The following is a 24,805-nucleotide window of genomic DNA, read 5'->3' on the forward strand; positions in this document are numbered from 1 at the left end:
GCTGCTTTGGCAACCCATCATGGCCAGTGGCTTTTGTTTCCCCATCATAAGCTGCAGGAAAGGGAGCCTCCTAAGTAAGCAAGAGTTTTGGACAAGCCTTCCTGCTTAACTAGTGCTTTGTGGGTTTCTTATTTTGTACTTTTCCTACAAGGCTCCTACCTCTTCCAGAGCATTCAACATAGTTTTAAGTTACCTCTACATTCAGAGATTATTTGTTCAATTACATTCTGGTTATTAATTGAAAATAAATATCATAAACCAGACCATTGGTGGAAGGGAAAGCCAAATGGCCAAATGGCAGCTGTTGGGAAGTATTCTCCTTCTCTTGAAATACTCAATAAGAATATTATACAAGGAAGTATCAGATTCTAAAGCAGACTAATATGCTAGGTACATAAGAATATAATTTTGGGGAAGTAACATGGCTTACTTAAAACGTTTTGGTCTTGGGTGATGTTGTTATTAAAGAAAAGTAGTGTGTCAGAGAGATGCTAGCTTGTAAAGTAGGGCCTCTCATGGGACACAATTTGGGTGTAGCCTCTTAAAGTTTCAGTTTCTAGTAACACATATGTGAGAACTAAAACTTTACCAGTCTTCCCAGGGATGGTTTGTCTTGGGGGGAATGGATTTATGCCAACCAAATGAATGCACGAATACTAACCTCATGAGGAACCCTGGACAAACCAGAATACCAATGTTTTAACTTACAGAGATGAATGTAACAGAAGACAATTTTAGTGGCTGATTTGTCTACTAGTTTAGGAGTCACAGTGGTACCTCTTCCCAGTAGCAAGGTACTAAAGTAATTAATAGAACAGTCCTTCAGGAGCTTATAATTAGAGCATGGGGAAATAGATGGTTTTCAGGCTATGGAAACATCAAACGAACCATTCTCTCCACAGAGGAGTAGTCTTACCCGTATGATAAAACCCTCCTAACTTCTTTTGGTCTACAATTCTGTCTTTTAAATGCTTCCTACAGACTAACTTTTTGTCCATCAGCACTTAGGCAGTCATATTACAGTACGGTTGACTAGATTATAGATTTTACATTCTGTTCTGAGGATATACTTTCTTTAACTTGACTGAACTTGGATGTTTCCCAACACTCCATACACCTCACACAATATCACTTTCAGTGGATGCCTGCTCTACAGACAGTTAACCTCCATTTTAGTTGCTTTTAAACTTGAGCATAGGGATCACTGGGGAACTTTGTTAAAAGTGCAGACTTTCAAATTTGAACGCCATGCATTCAGATTAAGTAGATCTGGGGATTGGACTCTGAGACCTATAGTCTTCGTTCTTATCCACAGAGAAATGTCATATATGTTTGGATTGTTCACAGTTTCATTTCCAAGGGCAACTTTATCACTAAAGTCCATGGTACTCTAAATATTAATAATCAGAGGTTTGGTTTTAAAACCTTGGCAAGTTTCTTAAGTACCCATAAACAATTTTTAAAACAGTCCCAATTTTTACATTTAACTCTTGCTTTTCTTTTCTTTGCCAAAATATTCTGGGAAGCTGTGGTTATGTCGGCCATGCACAAAGGCAGTTCTCTTTGTTCCGAAATGTCTTGAATATCTACTACTTCTCCTTCTTCACAGCTCTTGTTCAAAATTTCCTTGTTTCTCATTTGGACGGTCCCAGATTTCTTCAGACTCTCACCCCATCCCCTCTTTCCCTGGGTACAAATTGCTGGTGAAGGTCATGGTAGCTTTTGTAGGGTGTGGGGTGGAGGGAATCACATGGTCATAGGCATCTCAGAAAAGTCATTCTGACAGGATGGAAGATGAATTAGATAGGAGTATCAGTCTCCAGGAAGTGAGTGAAGTTTTTTTTTTTTAAACTAGTATTAGAAGGAAATATTAAACTTGGGAAATGGGGAAATTTCTTATTGCTTTTGTAGTATAGAGTATGGAATATGTTTGAGCAAATAGAAGCAATAGAAAAGGCCTCAATTTCCTAGGATGTGGTTCCATCTCTTGCCATTCTCACACGTGGGTGCCAGCATATACTTGCAGCCGCATGTCTTTGCATGTACTGTTATCCTTTTCTGGATGCTGCCTCACTTTTAATATTTATTGAATACCTTTTATGTGCCCTCATTAGGACATGAAGATACAGTGGTGAACAAGATTAAATTGGTCCCTGTCCTAATAGAGCTTACAATTTAATGGGGCTGGGGAATGAGATACCAAATTAAAACCCACATGATAGTATAATGGTAATTGGGAAAAGTGTTAGGAGACGTGCTATGAGTGGATAGAAACGGGAACCTAACCTGATCTAGAAGTTCAGGAAAGTTCCACTTGAGGAAATGACTTTTCAACTGAGACCTGAAGGATTAGTGGGAATTAACTAGAAAACTGGGGAGTTGGGAAGAGACTATTTATTTGGGGGAAGGGGGTAACACCTTGTCCTTAGTGCCAAGGCAAGGAGGAATTAGGAAATTCAGAGGAGGTCTGAATGATAGGAGGTTAGTGAACCAGACAGAAGGAGAAAGGCAGCAACTATGATGTAGGAGATGGCAGAGGGCTTAGAGTTTACCGTGATGTTTTTGTACTTGATCCAGAAACAGTGGGACGTTATCGAGGGGTTTTAAGAATGAAGGTGAGGAGTGTGGCTATGTGGTCAGATTAATATTTGAAAATGATGACTTGGGCTGTTGTGTGGAGAAAGCATTGTGGGGTTCAAGATAGAAACCAGTAGACTAAATAGGCTGTCATATAGACTTGTTGGAACCCATTAGTTCAGGGCAGAGATGATGACGATTGGGACCCTAGGGTGTTAGGACCGAAGATGGGAGAAGTGAATGGATTGAAGAGTTACTTCATAGCTCGAATTGATAGGAGTTAGAGATTAGATGTGGAGTAAGAAAGAAAGGGAGATGTCAAGGAGGACTCCTAGATTTTTGGATTGAATTGGGTGTGGATAATAGTCATTTCTGTTGAGATTGCAGGGAATGCTAGAGGACCTGGTTTGGAGGGAAAAGTCTAAGCTGTTTTGAAAGTTCTTTCTCTGTGGATTCTTGTTCTTTATCTTAGAAACTCCCAGCCCCACAAGATTCTGCTCAAGGTTGCCTTCCTATGAAATCACTCTAAAGGTCTCTGCCCGCCCCATCTCCCATAGGGCAGTAAATTGAGCTCTTGGTACGGTCTTCACTTAGTACTTATTTCTCTTTTTTATACTTATGCACTTGCCTATCTCTTACCAGACTTGATTTCTTTGTCAAGAACTTTCAAATAACTCATATTAGTTTGGTGATTCTAGAATATGGATAAATATTTCTTCAAGTGTTTTCCCCTGAGTTATATATGTTAACATTTCCTTTATCTTAAATCCAGGTAATGCTGGATCAATTTATTTTACTGCATGACTTTTCCCAGCCTTTTATATTCTAATGTGGATTGCGAATGTCTGGGAAGGGCATAAGGTGTGCAGTATTTTCCAGTATTATTTTGTTGTCTCCCCACTCCCTGCCCCCAACAGCCTTTGTTTTCTGAGCATCTCACGTTGCTAGTGTTGAGGGTAAGAGGTGGGGATAGGTGTTTTCGGCGGGCAATGCTGATTTGGGTGTGTGCCTGTCACAGAGCAAGCATAGAACTCACTGAGTGTGGCCTCCGTGAAAAGCAAACCTGACAGTTGTGTGAGTACTTCTCTGGGTGTCTTTGGAAAGGTCATTTTGCCTATAGTTGCTGCAAATCTATTTCTTTTACCCCCAGTGATCAAAACAGACATCAAGGGATGAGAATTTACTGCCTATTGTTTGTTCCCCCCAGGCTAAGAAGCTAGGTGGCATGAGGTGACAAATTTTATTCTGTTTCTTTGTAGCTAATCTGGGAAGAGCTGAACAAAAAATTCTTAGGTCCTTTTATTTATTAACTCCCAACATCAAAATAGGGCCTTTCTTGTACCACCTGGGTTGTTCATAAAATAAATAGTTATATTAATAGCCATTTTTTTTGTAAAAGAAATAAATGTTCAGTATTTTTATAAGGCTATTTATATTCTGTTTGAGAGTTGGCTATAGTGACGCAGAAACTAGGTTTCAGGGAAAGATAGACAGGATAGACTAAATGCGGAAGACACTGTTCTTTTTTTGAAGAGTATATGAATTTATTTTAGAGGGGAATTCTTCTTTTTTCAAAAGTTAGGATGTTCAAGACAGTTCATTTTTAGAGTGTAACCTAATGGAAAGTTTTACCAGGAACTCACTGACTCAAACAGGAAATATATTTGTTTTTAAACTTAGATTTTATTTTGTAATGCCGGATGGAATTATTATGTTACGTTTATTAACAGACTCTAACTGCTGGCATCTTTCTTACAGTCTTGTGGAATGGGTAGATGCCTTTGCTGTATAAACTCTATTTGGCTATAGAAATTAACAATGTAAATAACTTTTTGAGGGATATAAAATACTGCCTAGATTAGTAGGGTAAAAATGTCGTAACCACATCTACATACTCCCACATCTTAATTTATGTCTTTTCATTTACTTGTTTCACCTGGTATTACTGCAAATGTTTATTCCCAAATTGGATTAGTTCAGAGTGGCAGGGAAAACTTGATCATCTTTAGCCCTGCTATCAGAGAGGCTATCAGCCTTTGTCATCAGTTTAATATTCCTTCCGTGGTTAGGGCCAGCCAGCCTGAACCTTTGAGCAAATAAAAATCTGTGAATAAAGATTACTTTTCCATTTATTTTAAGAAATGTCTGGGGAAAGGAAAAATAGCTGCTGAATACTTTTAGTAGCAGTGATAGGGACTCTATGAGTAAAAGGTGGTGATTTTTAGCAGTGAAAACAGCTGTAATTTTTGATGCTTTCTCCTATTAGTCCAGGTATTTCTGTGCTATGCATACCTTTACACAAAAATGATGGTATTGTCTAGGCTCTGCAATCTACAGTTGCTTGTCCTATTGTAAAAATCACAGTTCAGGATACATTTTTTTGGATGATTCACTCTACGCTTTGGCTCCTAAAAAAGCATTTGTTGTCCAAGAAAATAATTTTAACTGTAGAAACTTCCACATTTGTTTCAGGTCGGTCTTCTCTCTTTCCCTTTGAAGATGCCTTCCTGGACGACAGTCATGGCGATCAATCCTTGTCATCTGGCTTAAGTTCTCCCACTCGCTGTCAAAACGGAGAACGAGTAGAACGTTACTCTAGGAAGGTGTTTGTTGGAGGCCTTCCTCCTGATATTGATGAAGGTATGATGCATTCATTAATGACTTTATAAAGGCCAGGTTTGTTCTTTGTGTGATTTGACCCTGCCTCTCCTCTCCAAGCACCTTTGGGACATTCCTATTTTAGTGTTTGGAGGAGGAAAATATTCCATAGATGGGGAAGTAATAGATGGTGCATTTCAGGTCTGCTCTTCAGATGTGTTCATACAGGGCAGTCTCCCAACAACTTCCTGTTTCCCAGTCATTAATTTGGGGGTAAGCTGTAAAATAATAATGAAAGTTAATATTTATGAAATTCTTTATAAGCCCATAATTATGCTAAGAGCTTCACATTACATTATCTCATTTAATCCTTACAGCTATCCCTTAAGACATATCCTACCAACTCCATTTTATAGATGAGGAAACTGAGGATCAGAGCGAGACAGTTTGTCCCAGGTTATGTGGCTAATGGTGCAGCTGACATTCAAAATTAGTCTTATTCCAGTGCTTTTGCCCATGTTCATCACACTATCCCATCTCATATTTTAATATAGATATCTATTAGTGAAAAGCCCCCCTTGCCTTTAAAAGAATAAAGACTAATTAGAATTTTTCTTAATAATGTTCTTAAGATACTATCAATCCAAAAGTGAGTTTTCACTAATGCCCGAAGCCAATGAGCACATAGTAGGTTGTCAATAAATATTTGTTGAACAGATGAATGAAATAAAATTGCGACAGTTAAAGGAGAAAAACAACTCTAGTCCTAGTTAGTAGGCTTTGGATCTGCTGTAAAAATATTGTTAAAACAATTGCTTCATCAACATTGTTCTAGTTGTGACATTTCTCTAATTTATCATGATTTTCTTTTTCATGATGAGAAAGGAATAGTGTAAAAATATTTTTATTTAAGACTTATTGCTTTAAAGTTGTACAGAGCTGGAGACTCATTTTCCTCCAAACTATTCTCATACTAGTGTTAATCTCCTCTATCAATTGGATTTTTTTTTTACGACATAGTTTAGATCATGGCTAAGAGAGTAGCAACTTAAATCTGAGTTGGACTAAGTTATAACCTTCTGCTTTGAGTCAGGAGTCAGAAGGAAAAGGTAAATTTATTGAGCCTATAACTTTGGAAACATTTTCTTTATAGGATGTGTAGTAGGTAAGTATGAGGGAAAGAGATCATTGGTTTATTAACTTTTATCATCAAATAGAATTACCTACTTATTGCCCCTATTTCTTACCAAAAAAATTGTATCCATTTGTAAAATAATCTTATAGATAATAATCTTAGATTACTAATAATCATAACCTAATATTAATGATCTTAGATATTTTAGAGATTATCTTACATAAGTGAAAGCACACTTTAAACATTTTGTGTACTTCTGCCTTTTTTCTCAGAACAGAGAACATTTCTATTTTTAGAATTTTTTTTTTCTTGACAGAGAGGTCACCTTGGTTATGTCAGATTTTTTCCTTCCAAATTCTTTATATCAAATTTGTTGGCAGTGAAGAGCAGTGAATTATAGTTAGAAACACATTCTGCATGGTTGAAAGTGAATAACCAAACGTACCCAGCAAACAATTGTATTTCACTTAGTAGGTCTGACTTCTGTAAAAATGCTTTAGAAATAGTTCTCAAAATATTTTTTAAATAAAAAGATACGCTTTATGCTATTCCGCTTGCAATATTTTTTTTTCTCTTGCTGAGATTACTTCTTTACTTTGTAGATGAGATCACTGCCAGCTTTCGCAGGTTTGGACCTCTCGTTGTAGACTGGCCTCACAAAGCTGAAAGCAAGTCCTATTTTCCTCCTAAAGGTAATGCACTTAAAATGTCTCCACTGCCTGCCTGTTGGAGAGCTAGCATGACAGTTCAATAAAAGACAGCCTTTTAATTCTAGAAATAGCAATTCGCTTTTTTCCCCTAAGAAAATATTTTAATGTTGATCATCTTTTTGTGTCTTACTGTTTTCATTTGGAGACTATTCCCCGAGGAGCACACTGATTATTTCAGGGCATCTATTGTACTGACAGTGAGATCCTGTGAGTCTGTTGTAAATGAGCCTTGTGCTAAATTTTCATTATTTGAGAGAAAAAAATCTAGGGGTTTGAAGAATGTCAGTGATGGGAGAGGAAAAGATCATTTAGAGTCAAATTTTATTTGTGTTCTGTAGTCCTGTGATTTTATAGATCTTATAAACCCCAAACTTGGAAAACCTGGTGGCTAAAAAGTGACATTGTATGAAATTACCTTTATTCATGTCTGTATTTTAAGTGACTTAGCTTGTTGAGGGGTGGAGGCAAACTAGCAAAGAACTCCTCACGTGACCTCATCCCTTATGTTTGGGGTGTAGGCTTTTTGGTCATTACAAAGACATGAAAATATATTATTTTGTTCATAGTTTGTCATTTCTGCAGAATTCAGGGAACTTTTCTAGTGATGTTAACTCTGGGTGAGTTCCTAGAATTATATAGAAGAGTGTTTTGGGTTAAAAAGGAAGTTTTCTTCATGTGTTGTGTTCTGTAGATATGTTTCAAGGATGTCTTTCATCTCTAAAGAATTGGTTTTTTTTATATGTATTATTACATAACATTAGTCACCACAAGACGATGGAGCCAAAATACTGACCCTTCCTGTGCTTTCTTACAGGAATGAAATTATAGCTTAACTTGGGAAAGGCAGGTGGCTTCCTTTTATGTCTGGTTTATTAGGTTTCTTTGCCACCTGTATTTCTCCCCACTCCCTCTACAACCTATGAAAAGAAGTTACTCACTAAATAGAGGCTGTTTGTTTACTTTTAACATTTCCTTTTTAATTTTCTCCAAGAATTTTTAAAGTTAAAAAATAAGTTTTGTATTAATCAGAAAAGATAAAAATCACCATGTTGATTATTCCACTGAAGGAACGTGTTTACCACTTCGTACTACATGTTTGACACTCTGTAAAGCCACATGTTTATAACGTGTTTCTAAGAGTGCTAATAATTCCTTGAATCAGAGTAGGGTTATTTCAGTGAGCGAGTGAGTTCACCACCCTGTGCTGTAGGTAATATGCTCTGGAAAGTCACATGTATAAAAAGATACTCCTAAGAGTACGAGTTGCACATGAGCATCAAGACATGTTATCTCAGTGAAACAATGTCTTCAGTACACTGTGGTGCATGTAGCACACTCTGTAAAATACATGTATAAAAGATATTTCTAAGGGTTCTGGTTAAAAAAAATCATACTGAGAAGGTTATAAAAACAACTCTGGGATAAAAGGTGTCAGGTGATCATCATAAAAAAATGAAGATAAACATATATAGTTGTGTCCAAAGAAAATTATCCCAAACCTATATCAGACATAACCACTGTAAACATTTTATTAAGTTTCCTTCTGATGTCTCTTTATGAATATGAACATTTATATGAAATTTTGCATTTTGCATAAGTGGGATCACACTGTACATGCTGTTCAGTAACCTGCATTTCCCCCTCCACAATGTAAACATCTTTCTGTAAGAGACCCACATAATTTCAATGACCTTATTTTATTTAATCTGTCCTTTTGATGGACACGTAAGTTGCTTCCAGCTTTTTCTTCTTATGGATCATGCTTCAGTGAATATCCTTGTGCCTTCATCTTTTTGCTCTTTATCATTACCTCTTAGGGTGAATTTCCAGAAGTGAGGTACATATTTATACAGATAGCAAAGCTGCCCTTAAGAAAGGTCATATACATTTATGTTCCCACCAATAGTATCTGATTTGTAAAGCAGTTTTATTAAGTCTGAAGAAATGACTGTTTTTCAATCTTTGCCAATCTGAGGGTTAAAATAACATCCTCTTCCCCCCCCCCCCCTTTTTTTGCATTCTTTTCTCTTTACTGGCCTTTAAATGTATTTTACTTTCTTAGATTGACTTCTCATCTTTCTCTGGACTTCATATTGGAGTAAGGCACAAGAAGAGATCCAGTTCTCTTTTTCCAAGTAGATGCCAGTCATCTCAGTAGTCATTTATTGACTAATAAATTTTTTCTCATCAATTTGAATCATTAGAAATAAGTGTAAGAAAAAAAAGAAAAGTGTTGATTGGAAGGTTATCACTTCTGTTTCTCAGTGGAGTGCACAAGTTTCTCTGGAACTACTCTGTCCAGTGTGATAGCTACTAGCCACGTGTAGCTAATGAGCACTTGAAAGGTAACTAATTTGAATTGAGATATGCTGTAAGGGTAAAATAGACACTGGATTTTGAAGACTTAGTTTTAGAAAAAAGTAAAATATCTCATCAGTAATTTTGTATTCATGTTAGAATGATAATTTTTTGATATATTGGATTAAATAAAATATATTAAAATGAACTTCACCTGTTTCTTTTTGCCTTTACAATGTAGATATTAGAAAATTTTTGTGTGGGTTTTTTTTTTTTTTTGGTGTTTTTTGTTAGTGAAAATTTTAAGTTACATATGTGACTCATCTTTCTATTGGAAAGCACTTCTCTAGAACAGGAATCCGCAAACTACCTGTTTTTATATGGCCTATAAGCTAAGGATGGTTTTTATATTTTTAAAGGTTGTAAAAATACACATGCAGGAAGAATATGTAGCAGAGACTATATGTGGCCCTCAAATTCCTTTGCAGAAAGTTCGTTGTCCCCTGCTTTAAAATAGTCTTTGGATCTACTCAGTAGCTTCTGAGACACCCAGTGACAAAGGAGGCAGTTTATTTTAGAGGAAGTCTATATATTTGCTAGACCTAGCTAATTCTTAAGTTTGCTTTTCAATTAAGTCAAATGCTTCCCTGCGATCTTTACCCTACTGATCAATTGTGTCCTATAAAGTAAAATAGAATAAATTAGCATTGTGACATCTGTCTCTTGGTACTTAGAAGACTACTAGTTTCTCTTTAAGTCTTCTCTTTTCAAAGATAAATATTTTCACTTCTCTCAGTCATAACTTATGTCTAATGGTTTGTGTATCACCATTTTTTTGGTCTGCCTCTTCTGTATATATGTCACGTTTACAATATCCTACTTAAATTTGTTGCTTAGAGTTGGAGAGAAAACATTTGTGTTGGTATGAGCAGTACAAATGTTAGTTTGTAAAACTAAAAACTCCATGGTTTTTGGTGCCATTCCTATATACCAGCATAATAATATAGAGCTGTAGAACATTATTATATCTGGTGCCTTTATTTTGCACCTGAGGTTAAGTGTTGAGATGGGCCAGTGACAGCAAGGCCAAGAGGAGAATCTAGATGTCCCAGTTCTGGTCCACAGGCTTGGATCCTTGCAGAAGAGATAGCCTTCCCTGTGATTAGGGGTTAGGAAGAGAAATAATTATTATACTGTTGGTTCCTTTTGTGTTTTGGCTTTCAGCTAAAGTCTGAAGGTTGACCTGTTTTGGGAGGACCTAAAGAGATTCGGGGTTACTCCAAGATTGAAGTAACTTTGAGAATCCATGCCCATTGCTTTGAATGTTGGGGACATCTAAGGAGTTCACCCCAACTGTTCTTAATAATGCCCCCCTTGTGCTATTTTTACTTTTCCTTAAATTCCTTAGGTTTTAATTCGGGTCCATGCCTTCTTGCTAATGCCCTTCATGCTGAGTGTACCTTTCTTTAGGTTACCTTAGGTTGGCCATTAGGTACAGTTTGTTTGGCTGTCCTTTATGGTTTATATGTAAGTAGAAAGGAACCATCCACTATTGAGCCCTTTGGCCTGTTTCTCAGAAAGTATATGCCTAATGAAATACACATTCATTCATCTGGCAGGTTTACCTCTACAGATATAGGGTAAGGCTTGTAAAAACCATGACCATTTCAATGGACTATGGAGAGTTTAAAATCCATGTAGAGAAACAGTGACCAGGCACTTCAGTTGTCCCTTCAAGTGCTGTTGGGCCAACACAATGGGAGGTAATGAAGTCTGGGGCTCTCTCCCGCACAAAGACCACTGAGGTATTTGATCAGCCATTTGAGGTTATGCAAAGTCCTGTGGATCAGTTTGTCTGTAGGCCACAAGCAGGTAATTGCTGCTTGTTCTCCAGAGCAACACTGAGAACATGAAAAGTGGAGGAAGGCATAGAAGTCAGAATGTGTCCTTATAGTCCTGTGGGGAAAATAAGAAATTAGTCAACTAGTCAAAAGATAAACACAATTACAAACTGTGATAGTTCTGTAAAGGGTAAGTAGAGAGTGCAGTGACTCTAAAAAGGGGGCATCAATTTAGAGGAGGAATATGGAGAAAGCTTCTCTGAGAAGATGACAGTTAGGCAGACCTGAAAATTGAGGAGTTAGCTAGATAGTTAGTGAAGCAGGTTCTGAGTGGAGGAGTACCATATGGGAACGACTGAGTATGAAAGGGTGTTAGTGCCTTTGAATAAATGAAGTGTGGTTGGAATGTTAGGAGAAAATGATGCAAAAGAATGAGCCTTGAAACAGTAGGATTTATTTTTCTTCCTTAAGTTGATTTCATCCCCCAGAGAGAGTGGACGTGGAGGCATTTGTGTGGTGTTTTTGTCTTTGGGGTGAAGGAAGAATGGAGTTGGTCTAATAGAAATATCAGTTTAAAATACTTTCAAATAGCTATTGATAAAATTGAAGCAAAGTCTTGTTTTGTGTTTTCTGCATTTAGTTCTTGATATGAAAAGAAATCCAACTCTAGCCAAGCTATTGAGGAAAAGTTTTCAAGATTGTGTTTGCATACTTTTTAGTTCTGGAATAGCAGAGTTGAAATTGTGAGGTCTGTAAAGAGAGGTTCTTCCAAGTCTTAGGGCATGAACCCAATCCCACACTTATATGGAATAGTGTCAATGTCACTTACGTTTATAATAGCTTGGGTGCAGGTAATTTAAAGATAGTTCTTGAAAGGGGATGGCGAGAGAACAGAATAAATGCAAACAGAGGGGTTAGGTCCTGATGCAAGTGATTATGCAGCATTGGGAATATCAATCCATCAAATGTTTGTTGCTTGTCAATCTGTGAAGGAGTCCATATTTGGCCTTATGGGGGATCTAGAGAAGATACCATTCTTGTTTTTGAGAAGGTTGCAGTTTCCTGGAGGAGACATGGAAACAACAGATGTGAAATACTAAGTAATGGTAAAGAGCATGGATTCTGGGACTAGACTTGCTAGGCTCCTCCATCTATTGTATGACCTTAAGCTTGCTGTTTAACCTTTCTGTGCCTTAGTTTCATCATCTGCAAAAGAGGGATCATGATAGTACCTACTTCAGAAGGTCACGATGAGGATTAAAATGAGTACATAAGTTCATGTGGGGTGATTAAAGCAGTCCCTGCATACAGTAGATATTATGAATGATACTGTTATTTTTATTAAAATACAGATCAACTTATGCTTAATGACAAATGAGCAAAAAATATTCTACGCAGCCAGAAGAGGAACAGATTGCTGCAGGCTATGCAAGACCTTGATCTTCAAAGCTAGGCAGGAAAAGAATAGGCAGAAATTGCAGGGGTCTGGAATTATGATAATTAGGATGGCTAACCTTTACTGAGGGCTTGCCATCAGCCAGGCATTGGGTTACTGTTTTCTAAATCATATTTAATCTTCCCAACTGCACAAGGTAGATACCCTTAGTATTTCCGTTTTATATAGAAGAAGAAACAGATTTAGAAGAGGGCAGTTTGGGGCGCCTGGGTGGCTCAGTTGTTAAGCGTCTTGCCTTCAGCTCAGGGCATGATCCTGGAGTCCTGGGATCAAGCCCCACATCAGGCTCCTCTGCTGGGAGCCTGCTTCTTCCTCTCCCATTCCCCCTGCCTGTGTTCCCTCTCTCGCTGGCTGTCTCTGTCAAATAAATAAATAAAATCTAAAAAAAAAAAAAAAAAAGAAGAAGAAGAGGAGGGCAGTTTGTCCGTGGTCATGTGTTAAATGCTAGAGCTGGGATTTGAGCCTAAATAGGCTGGCCTCAGAGCCCAAGGCTCTTAAATATTGCATTCTACTATTCTCATTTAGGAATAAGGATGGCCCAGAGATAGGCAGCAGGCTTAATTCAGGCAAGATTATGTGGTAGCCCGACTGCCAAGCCTAGGGTTTAGGCCGAGTTATCAGTGATCAAGAATAAAGGCTCTGGAGCAAGCTGTCTGGGTTGGATTCCTGTTCCACTACTTACCATATCTGTATCCCTGGGCTGGTTATTTTCCTAAATCTCTATTTTTTTTTTAATCTACAAAATGGAAATAATAATAGTGTCTAATTCTGGTTTGTTATGAGGATTAAATGTATATAGAATTGTTATGAGGAAAATGTATATAGAATACTTTCATAGTACCTAGATATCATTGAAGCCTTTTTTTTTTTTAAAGCAAGGGAGAGGTGGTTGAGTTTTTTTGTTTGATTTTGGTGTTTTAGCCAGCATCAGAAAAACTAGGAATTTTCTGTAATCCAGTTTATAAGCAGTAATAAGGACCGCAAAGACCTAAGATATTAGCGTTGAGATGTTACCAGAACAGTGGCAGTAAGAGACCAGTGGTTCTGAATGAGAGTAGGTCGTGATAGTGGTAAACTTTGATGGTAGGGTTGTACTTAAATTACTTCCACTGAATGGGAGAGTCGTGATTTTGCTGAATGTAGGGCAGTTAATTGAGAGAAAACCAGTTTGATGATGTGACAATTTGATTAAAGACATATAGAGTTCGGTGTGTCTTCACATGTGATCTGAGAGGAAATTACTAATAGGCAATGAGATTGTGGTGAGGTAGTTTGGGAAAAGAGACTGGGGCTAGAGACACACATCTCTTGAGAGTCATCTTTACAGAGAAGAGGGAGAAGAAAATGATAAATAATAAGTAAATGTTGTTAGGAACTAAAAGAAAATAAAAAACATGTCAGTAGAGATGTGGGTGAGTGAAGGACTGGGAGTATATTTGTGGCCTCAGAGGCTAAGGAAAGAAGCTTCAAGAAAGTACATCAGCACCATCAGATATTGTAGAGTCACTGAGAAGATCTCCAGGGAGGGGCATCTGGCTGGCTCAGCCAGTGGAGTGTGTGACTTCATCAACAACAGTGTGTGAGTTCAAGCCCCACGTTTGGTGTGGAGATTACTCAAGAAAAACATTTTTTTAATTAAAAAATAAGTAAAATGTTTAAAAAAAAAGACTGCTATGGAATAGAAATGAGTGTGGCCCTCTTGTCAACTACATGATCATAGGAATTTCTATTGTTATCTTAATTCTAGGTGTTAGTGTTGTAATGAAGTAGGAAAACCAGAACAAAGAAATCTAGTTTGCACTGAACGAGTGTTATAAATAAGAATAATCCTGCCTCCCCAGCAGAACCAACCATCATCATTTTTTGTTTCTTTCCAGTCTCTATTCATATATATCCTTTTTTGTGGGGGGTGTAATTATAGCAGAAATAGTTTTCTATCCTTCTTCTCTGCCACGTTACTACATAATTTTCATATTTTTCAAGAGTCTTCCAACCTGTTGTTACACTTTAATTACTTGCTTGCTGGTTATTTAGGCTATTATAAATAATATTCCTTCCTGTTAATATATACTTGTATGTGGTTTTTTCTTTCATAGGATTCTCTTTAGGATAAATTGGCAGAAGCTTAACTAGAGTTAAAAGAAATGAAAATCTTAATGACTCCAGATTTGATGTCACATGGCTTCCCAAAGCAATTTTCTTTATGAAGTTTATGCTAATTTAGACATCTGCAGCACCATTTTTGCTTTGTTCCAAGTTAGATAGATGGTACGTTGCAGTGTAGACTTACCTTTTGCCTGTGGGCTTGGAATGTAATGGACCCCGGCAGAAGCCAGAAACCACATTGGTATGAATCTTCTACTTGAAGCATTTAAACCTTTCCACTTGGGTCACATCTGTTGAATCTTGGTGTTCTTTGACTTCATCTCCTATCATTCTCTCCTTTACCCATTCTGGCCACACTGACTTCCTTGCTATTCCTGGAGGTCCACTCAGGCCCTTCAGGGCTTTTGTACTTCCTTTTGTCTGAAACCAACTTTTCCCAGATTTCTGAATGGACTGCTCATCTCTTCCCTTAGGCAGATCTCTACTCAAATGTCACCTTAACAGAGGGATCTTTCCTGATTTCCTTATCTAAAATAGCAGTCCCTCCATCCTCTTGCTCTTTGTCCCTCTTACCCTCATTTTATTTCTTTTTTAGTCTCATTTTATTTTTCTTCAAAGTGCTTATCATGACCTGAAAAACTGACATTTCTCTCTGTTTTCTGGATCGGAATGTAAGTTTTATGAGAGTAGGGTGTTTTTATGTTTTGTTCACTCCTCTGTGCTCAGTACCAGTGGCTGGCCCTCAGATATTTGTTAAATGAATGAATTTTATCTTTGCAAATGATGTGTTCACTACTTGCTCAGAGAGTAGAAGTCTATCATATTTTAAAGCTGGGAAGTTCCATAAAGATCGGCTCATTTTACTATAATCATTATTTTAAACTGAGATTCGAAGAGGTAAAGTGTCTTTTTCTAAAGAACACATAGCTTTTATCAGACCGTCTTGGAACTGGCTGACCAAGAGATTATACTATTTTTTTTTAAAGATTTTATTTATTTATTTGACAGAGATAGAGACAGCCGGTGAGAGAGGGAACACAAACAGGGGGAGTGGGAGAGGAAGAAGCAGGCTCATAGCGGAGGAGCCTGATGTGGGGCTCGATCCCAGATCGCCGGGATCACGCCCTGAGCCGAAGGCAGACGCTCAACCACTGTGCCACCCAGGCGCCCCAAGAGATTATACTATTTTATCTGGTGAATTATAAAAAAAGTCGTTTTTATTTGTTTGACTGGTGTGTATCATTTGTGGGAAAGGAATATTGGTTTAAACTATAAAATCTGATAAATTATGCTGTTACTTACAAGACTGGATTTTATATAAAAATTTGCAACTTAAGTTGTGTGACCTGTGGAACGCTTTCACAGCTTTTTAAAAATGAAAGTGGTCCTTGGCTTTTTCCTGAATGCTTCTGTTCTCTCCGTCACGCTCACATAACGGGGCTATTTCCAAGAGCTGGTTTAGGCTCAGGCTGTGGGTCTGAGCTGTCCTTTAGCTATAGCTATGAGCATGGGATTACATCCCATGTAGTGTAACCGTGGGGGTCTGCCTCTTGGGTGATGCCACACCATTTCCGGACATGAGTGCTCTGCTTTGTAATTGAGTTCTTTGAGTACAAGGATCAGAGGTTCTCTTGTACTACCTCAAATTGGGGATGTGGTTATAAGCGACAAGGAGAGCCCCAAAGTAGGAGCTGTGGTAGAACCAGATATCATGGAGGTATCTTGCTAGGGGGTGGCAGGCTGCAGGGATTCAAACAGTGGGAGCTATGAATTCTCCATTTTTATATTTCACCATTATCGTGACTCAGCTCTTCTCTGCATGTGTGCTCATCTCTGACTGTGCTTCCAGTGGGAAAATTGTTTTCATATTTCTACTTGAATTCCAGAAAGAGGGAATCTGATTGGCCCAGTTCATTTTTTAGCACCTAGCTGTGACATAGGCCGTCCTAAAGACAGTGGCCTAGAACCCTTGACTGCTTAGTAAAGAAACAGCTTAGTTCTGCTTCCTTGAATGTGGGGCTGTGAATGTGACTAGTAGGAGGATAAGGCGGGCATGACAAGCTTTTATGATGATAGGTATGTTTATCATAACCTCCCTCCTGGAAGACTAGCCTATGTCCAAAGTTGCTATCACTAGAGCTACAAAAAAATCTCTGTCCACCCTGAGCCTTCTACCCCTCGTTCTGTACTAAGCAGCTGCTCTTGATACTGCCAATAGTCCCACGTCTTGTGGTGGGGCGGGGGCCAGGGAAAAGAACTGGCATCTCCTGGGCAGTCACTACAACTGCAGTACCACTGTTGGCAGAGGCTTCTGGGACAAAGGTAAGGAGAGCAGCCAGCTGCAGATGTTGGGCAGGAGATTGACCACATGGGTCTGAAACCATGTTCAGAAGTTGGCGATGCAGGCCGCAGAGTGGAGGAGGCTGCCTCAGCCCACATGGGCAGCCAGTTTCAGTTCCGGCAAGTCCAGGGGCACAGGATTCAGATGCACAGCTGGGTGAACAGGAGTGGTAACAGGCATGCAGATTTATGCAAGAATAACTCGTGCCTTTCCATCTGGTGATTCCCAGCCACCTCGAGTAAAATGTGCAGTTGTGAGTGGCTGTTCTGGTGATCATGTATTCCTTCTGCGCTGGCCAGGCTGGCTTGACTACTGGTTCTCGGAACCAGGGTCATGCAGTTGTGGGAGGGTATACAATAGCAGCGTAGTTTATGAACCTGGCTCGAGCCAGGCCACATGGGTTTCAGATTAACTTTGAGGCAGCCTGCAACAGAGATACTGTTTGAAGAACAGGAAAGAAGACTGTAGTTTAAATGGACAAAAGTAGGTCATTGTGAAGTTGCATAGGCTGGATTCATGGCATCTATTTCTTTTTCCTTCAGTTTATCTAAATCTGGCTTTGGAAAGGAAGGTTTTCAAACTTCACATTTTTTTCCCTTGTAGTATAACTTGAATGGAAATAAGTCTGTTGTTTTAGGCCCAGATTCCAAGTTTTTCTGCTCTCTGAGTTACATAAACTGATCCAAGTTGGGAAACTAAAGGGTTTTAGCCTGTACTTAACCTTTTGCAGTTTGCAAGCTTTTGAGTAATACTTTGCCCTTTTTTAAAAAGCAGGCCCTGCCTTATAAAACTCATACTCTTTAGTGAATTCTGTATTTTAATTGATCAAAGTTTTCATCCTCCAGAAGGATTTTCTTATAAAAATATGGAAACTGTACTGCAGGGTGGCAGGAGTGGGCTTTTTGTTTTGTTTTGTCCTTTTTCGACCTATTACTGCTTTTCAAAGCTTAGGACAACCTCAGTTTAAGCTGTTTTATTAAACATCTATCTCTTCTGCATTGTACCAAAGGTGAACTGAAAGAGTGAGTCTTTGATTTCCGAGCATTTATGGTTTGAGGGGCGGTATAGAAAGGAGTAGGCAGAGGAATGTACAGGCGACAAGACGGAGCCTGAGCGGCCGCATACATAACAGACACCCTGTAGTCTGTCATAGCAGTACCTGTCATGCTATGTCCACACAGAAGTGCTAGGAACGGGGGAGATGCTTGTTTATACTAGTATAGAGAGGTCAGAACCACCCCTGAGGAGAACGTTCTTTGGAAGAGAGTAGCTCTCAGGAAGTGAAATGGAAGGTGCAAATTTGACAGGCCGAGGCAGGGTGAATGTTTTCGCAGAGGGTGTAGATTGGGACAGGACTTGCTGACAGGAATTGGATGAGCAAGTGAGACCCGGAGAGGATATGTCAGTTGAAAAGGTTTGGAATGGGAAACTGAGAGTATCTGGTGAACAATTTTGAAAGCTGAGAACAAAGACTTGGGTTGTCTTTTAAAATAGAATGGAGAGCTTTAATCATGGCTTTAGTCTTGCGCAGGGGAAGTGGTGGCACAGAGAAAACCTGTTGTCAGCAGCGTCAGGAACTCATCAGAGGAGTATTAAAGTGCAAGAAGGAGGAGAAATTAGATTGTCCAAATTCAAACACTGTGCAAGCAGGTTTGGACCAAAGCTTCATCTGTAGAGAAGTGTCTGTTAGGTTAAAAGTTGTCTGGTGCTAAATGAGGAGAGTGACAAGCAGTGGGGCAAGAGCTGGGTATTTATGGACTCAGACATGGGCAGCAGTTACTAACTGGGTGACACTGAGCAAATTATTTAATCTCTGACCCTCAGTTTACTCATCTGAGTTAATACTACTCATTGGGTTACTAAATGGATTTGGAAACAGGGCACATTCATACCAACACAGTACTTAGGCTTAATAGATGTTAAGTAATATTAGTGTCGTCCCCCCCCACCCATGAAAATGTAATGCTCAGTAATAGTAAAACTGCCCAGCGAGTTTGACCAGTTTCCTCCCACACCCCCAGTCTGGTGTCAGTTTTCATGGTCAGGTGCTTGTTAGAACTGACTGTGACTAGAAATGACAGACTGGCTGACTTCACAAGGACCTCTTTATGTAGGAAATGTGAGGTTACATAAACAGAGCAGGTTTTAAGCCCAAATGCCCCAGGTCACTGCCCTGGACTGCAGGACTTTACTAAGAACACGGAAAGTAGATTGCCAATTTTTAGCTCTGAGGTGGTTCTGCCCATCAGACTTGTTTTCTTGTCCATTCCCACTTTCCTCTGCCCCTGTCTGTCAAGCCAGAAGTCCACAAAGAAACAGTTACTAGTGCAATAAAAACACAAAACAGGCTAGACCAAAATGTTTGAGCCTCAGCCTTACGTAGGAAATATAGTCAAAGAAATATGTTTAGTTCTGAATCCACAGGAAACGTTCAGGAATCCATGGATTTGGGCAGTATCTGCAGAGCCATCTCTATGTCTTATCTTAGGCTAATTCCTTCGCTTGGAATGTCCTCCATTTTTTTCACCTATGTCATGCCATTGAGCTCTGCTACCACCTACAGAAAGACTTCCCTGATTTCTCTATCCGTGTCTTCCTCACTGAAAGATCTGTCTTCTTTCTATGAAGTCCAACTTTTACAAACACTTCAAAAAAATACTTCTTGGGATCCTTACTGTGTTGTTCCTAGATTACAGGTCTTTATGTACTTATTCTTCATGACTTTCTTGAACTAGCTTAAAAATTCCTTAAGAACAAAGTCTTTCTTATGTTGGTATTCCTCTGCAGTGCCTAGAGCACATAGTAAGTGTTCAGTAAGTTTTGGAAGTCGCATGTTTTCATCCAAGAGGGAAAATGAATAGGGAATCCAGTTCAGAGACCTACAGTGTTCTCCAGGCAGCAGGCAGGGAATTGATGAGGTGTTCCAGCTCTTCCTGCCCACTGCCCCTAATCCTATACTCTTAACTAATGAACTCTAGTCTCTGTTTTCCAAATGAGCCAAACCTTTGACCTTCTATGCCTTGGCCTGCACTCTTTTCTGAACTTGGAATGCCCTTACTTCCTGGAAGACTAATTTTCATCCAGCTCATATATGGCCTTTGTTCTCTGGCTTTCCCAGAGTTTGGGCACCTCTGCTCCATTAGTATCTCACCTGTGTTCTGTAGGACACACCCCTAACACAACACTTTTCATGGTATCCCTTAGTCATTTATTTGTAGGTTGGATTTTTCTAGGACTTGGCTTCTTCATCTTTGTAGCTTCATTGCCTAGCTTCATACCTTGTCCCTCATAAGTATTTTTGGTTCTATTGAATTGAATCTAAAGACAAAGACTCCTGAGGCAAACCAAGTAAGTCTTCTGACCTGAGAGCCAAGGTTAGTGAGAATGTTTAGAACAGCCTTCTGTGCCAAAATGTGTCTGAATTCAGGCAGCTCTGGCTGGGGGGGGGGGGGGCGCCCTTCAGGTCTGTCTAGGAAGGTCAGAGGAAATCAGGGAGCCTGGATTCTGTGCAAGGAGAGATCTCTCTCTGTGTATCCAGACCATGGATTTTTTTCCTTCTGCGGCTGATCTCACTTAATCAGAAACTGGCTATCCCTTAATCAACTACTGTTTTATGAATGTAGTAGTGGTTTGGGGCACAGCCCTACAAGCCGAAATTGTTTTCCCGTTGTAGTTGATACTTGAAACATATAAATCACCAAGAGCATTAGTTGATTTTAAGAACTGTTGGGTCCTTAAAAATACCAAACAGCTCTTGAGAGAATGGGAGAATACATTACTCTCTTCCCCAAAAAGACCTTGTGGTTTTTATTTTTTTTTCCTCACAAATTTTTATTTTCAGAAATTAAAAACCTACAGAAATACAAATCAAAGTCATGATGAGATACCACCTCACACCTGTCAGAATGTCTAAAATTAACAACACAGGAAACAACAGATGTTGGCGAGGATGCAGAGAAAGGAGAACCCTCTTACACTGTTGGTAGGAATGCAAGCTGATACAGACACTCTGAGAAACAGCATGGAGGTTCTTCAAAAAGTTAAAAATAGAACTACCCTATGACCCAGCAATTGCACTGTTAGGTATTAACCCAAAGGATACAAAAATACAGATTTGAAGGGGTACATGCACCCCGATGTTTATAGCAGCATTATCAACAATAGCCAAACTATGGAAAGAGCCCAAATGTCCATCGACTGATTAATGGATAAAGATGTGGCAGATATACACAATGGAATATTACTCAGCCATCAAAAAGAATGAACTCTTGCCATTTGCGGCAACATGGGTGGAGCTAGAGGATATTACGCTAAGCAAAATAAGTCAGTCAGACAAAGGCAAATGCCACATGATTTCACTCATATGTGGAATTTAAGAAACAAAGCAGATGAACATATTGGAAGGAAAAAAAAAAGAGAGAGGGAAGCAAACCATAAAAGACACTTAAATGATAGAGAACAAACTGAGGGTTGATGGAGGGGAGGAGGGTGAGGGGATGGGCATAATGGGTGATGGGCATTAAGGAGCACACTTGTTGTGATGAGCACTGGGTGTTATATGTAAGTGATGGATCACTAAATTCTACTCCTGAAACCAATATTACATGTACTACATGTTGACGAGTATTTAAACAAAAATTTGAACAAACAAAAAATTCAAACCTAAAAAAAAGCTGTAAGAATAAATGCAACAAACACCTGTTTAACCTTTTTCTAGATTTACCAGTTGTCAGCATTTTGCCATATTTGTTTTTTCTTTTTTTTCTCTGTGTGTGTGTTTGTGTGTGTGATTATCATTTGAGAGTAAGTTGTAGACATCAAGACCCCTCACTCCTAAGTGCTTCTGAATGTCTCCTATGAACAAGAAATATCCGGATTGTTCCAGTAATGTCCTTTAGAGCTGTTTTTTTTTTTTTTTTAATATCCAAGATCCAAACATATAGCCTTAACATCCAGATGTAGTCTTACATTTAGTTTTCAGATCTCTCTATGGTCATATCTCATATCTGTCCTTTAATTTAGACAGTTTCCTAGGCTTTTTATCTTTTGTATCATTGACAGGTCCATGTCAGATGTTTTATAGAATATTGCTTAATTTGGAATTATCTGATATTTTCCTCATAATGAGATTCAAGTAAAAAACCGTTAGCAGGAATAGTATGTAGATGAGATGCCACATTAAGAAGGACGTAGTGCAGAAGGCACATTAAGTCAGTTTGCCCCTTTGTTGGTGATGTTAAGTTTGATCATTTGGTTAAGGTATTGTCTGCCAGGTTCCTCCATTTGAAAAGTGCCTCTCTCTCCCTTTGCAAATGCTGATTAATCTGTGAAGTGATACTTTAAGAGTATGTTAAATATCTGGTATCCCCTTCCCAAATTTACCAGATGGTTTTAGAATCCATTGATGATTCTTGCTTAAGTCAATTATTACTGTAATGATGATATTCATTTTTTTAAAATCTTAATTTAGTGAGATATATGCTTTTTCACGCCCTCAAGTACCTTTATCCTAAATACATAATTTATGGGGCACCTAGGTGGTTCAGTCGGTTGAGCGTCTGACTCTTGGTTTAGGCTTAGGTCATGATCTTTCGGTCATGGGATTGAGCCCCATGTCTGTTTCAGATTCTCTGTCACTTTCCCTCCTGCTCACTCTCTCTCTCAAATAAATAAATAAATAAATAAATAAATAAATAAATAAATAAATAAATAAATAAAGTCTTTAAAATAAATAAATACATAACTACATAACTTAGAAATACATTGAAAGCCAATAAGCATCTTTACTAAATATGACAATTCGATTGACCTAAATAAAACTAAATCCAAACTTCTCCTGATGATTTTGAAATTCATCATTTCAATTCTTCTTAATATAGTACTGTGTGCTTTAGAGCAAATATATCTGCATAGGCCTTAAATTGTAGCATTAAAGCACAGGTGACCACTCTCTGCTACTTAAAACACTGGGAAATGATCACTGTCACAAAAGTAACCATAAATAATAAACAGGCCAATCCTCATTTGCTAATGATAATGAAATTTTTGCCTCATCATTTTTAGGCAAGACAGTATAAGTGAATGGATAAAGAATGAGGGCTCTGTAAACTGACCTGGTTTTTAATCTGAGGTGTCCCTTAAACCCTTGGAGTTTCGGTGTGCTCATCTGTAGAATAAGAATAACAACTGTATTTACCTCATAGAATTACTGTGAGGACGAAAAGAGCTTGCAGATGTAAAGTGTTTATCATCAGCAAAGTGGTACACTGTAAGCACTTTGTAACTGGTGTTTGTGGTGGTGAAGTTGGTGGTGATGGTTGTTTGTACTAGGGATCAAGTATGAAAAAATTCTAACATCAAAAATTATGTATTTAAGAGCTCAGGAAGCGTTGTTTTTATAGGTAGCCAAGAACATTTTGGAGATTGTTGTACTTAATGTGTTCTCTGGTATTAAGAAAAAAAAATCTATTAATTAAATTTACCCTGTAAAAACCTGGCCAAATAAAAATGGAATTATCCCAATTAAGTCCCCTAAGCCCATACCTTCCTGTTCCTCTTTACCCCAGAGAAGTGTGGTCAGTCCAGGCTTGTCTAAAAGTCCCTCACTGTTTTCCCCTTCCTCTCCCAACCTATTTGGCACCAGTGGGAAAGCAAACAGTTTCCTGTCATCCATTCTGCCCAACCCAGAGTCATGATGGTGATAGTGTTAAGAGTTCCTGTTACTTCCCCCAGAGCCCATAGTTCCACCCACAGACTGGCTCTGAGTTGAGGGCCTCCCACAGCTCACCACATCTCTGAAACCCCCTCACCCTCCTCAGGTATGTGGGAAACAAAGTACCATTTCTGAAACTTGAGTTTTATGATCCTGTTGTTTCTTACTGGCTTAGATGGCAAGGGAGAACCTTATAAATTTTTTGTCAAGCTTTTTTATATACCTTTCAAACTAATAGAAGAACCTGCCATCATAGTGACAGTTTGAGGAGATCTATTTGTAAGTATAATAGGCTTTTATTTGTTTTTTTTTTTAAGATTTATTTACTTATTTGAGAGAGAGAGAAAGCCCATGCACATGTAGGGGGAGGGGTAGAGTCTTAAGCAGACTCCCCGCTAAGCATGGAGCCCAACACCGGGCTCGATGCCACCACCCTGAGATCATACCCTTAGCTGAAATCAAGAGTCAGATATTCAACTGACTGAACCACCCAGGTACCCCAATAACAGGCTTTTTTTTTAAAGAATGTATTAGAATCAGCAAATAATATCACATGGGATAATTCTCTCTCCTGGTGGAAATGGCTAATTATGTATGGAAGCAAAATATTCAGTCACTTTATTATTTGTTTACAGTAATACTCAGCCTATTATTCAAATAACTTTAAGGTTTATCTTTAGTATCTAGATTACTGCCCTTTATTCACCAAACACTTGAAAATGCACAGTAGAAAGTGTACATCATTAATTTGAACTCCAAATTTTATGAGACTGTATGCAAAACTCAATTTTACATATCACACAAATAACTGAAAATGCAGAAAGAAAAATTGACACTTGCACAATACCTAGTTTACAAAGTACCTTTACATATGTTCATTTCAAAACCTACAGCTCTGTAAGTTAATCAGGACAAATACTTTCTTTTTTCATTTTACAGAGAAAAAAGCCAAGACTCAGAAACTTTAAGTTAATATTCAAATTCATGGTTCCACCACTTGTTAGGTTACCTTGAGCAAGTTGCTTAATCAT

At 38.5% G+C, this 24,805-nt stretch overlaps 1 protein-coding gene across 9 annotated transcripts in view; it reads left to right on the forward strand.

The window, feature by feature from the left end:
• Positions 1-24,805, forward strand: part of CPEB3 (cytoplasmic polyadenylation element binding protein 3) — a 180,060-nt gene that overhangs the window by 102,231 nt on the left and 53,024 nt on the right. For all 9 annotated transcript variants that reach the window (XM_045809952.2, XM_087862907.1, XM_045809951.2 and 6 more), the window contains 2 exons: positions 5,050-5,217; positions 6,913-7,002. In XM_045809952.2, coding sequence (XP_045665908.1) covers positions 5,050-5,217; positions 6,913-7,002 — 258 coding nt within the window. The remainder of the gene's footprint in view (positions 1-5,049; positions 5,218-6,912; positions 7,003-24,805) is intronic.

This window comes from Ursus americanus, chromosome 6, assembly GCF_024610735.1.
Source record: "Ursus americanus isolate L20-20 chromosome 6, mUrsAme1.1.p, whole genome shotgun sequence".
Lineage (NCBI taxonomy): Eukaryota > Metazoa > Chordata > Mammalia > Carnivora > Ursidae > Ursus > Ursus americanus.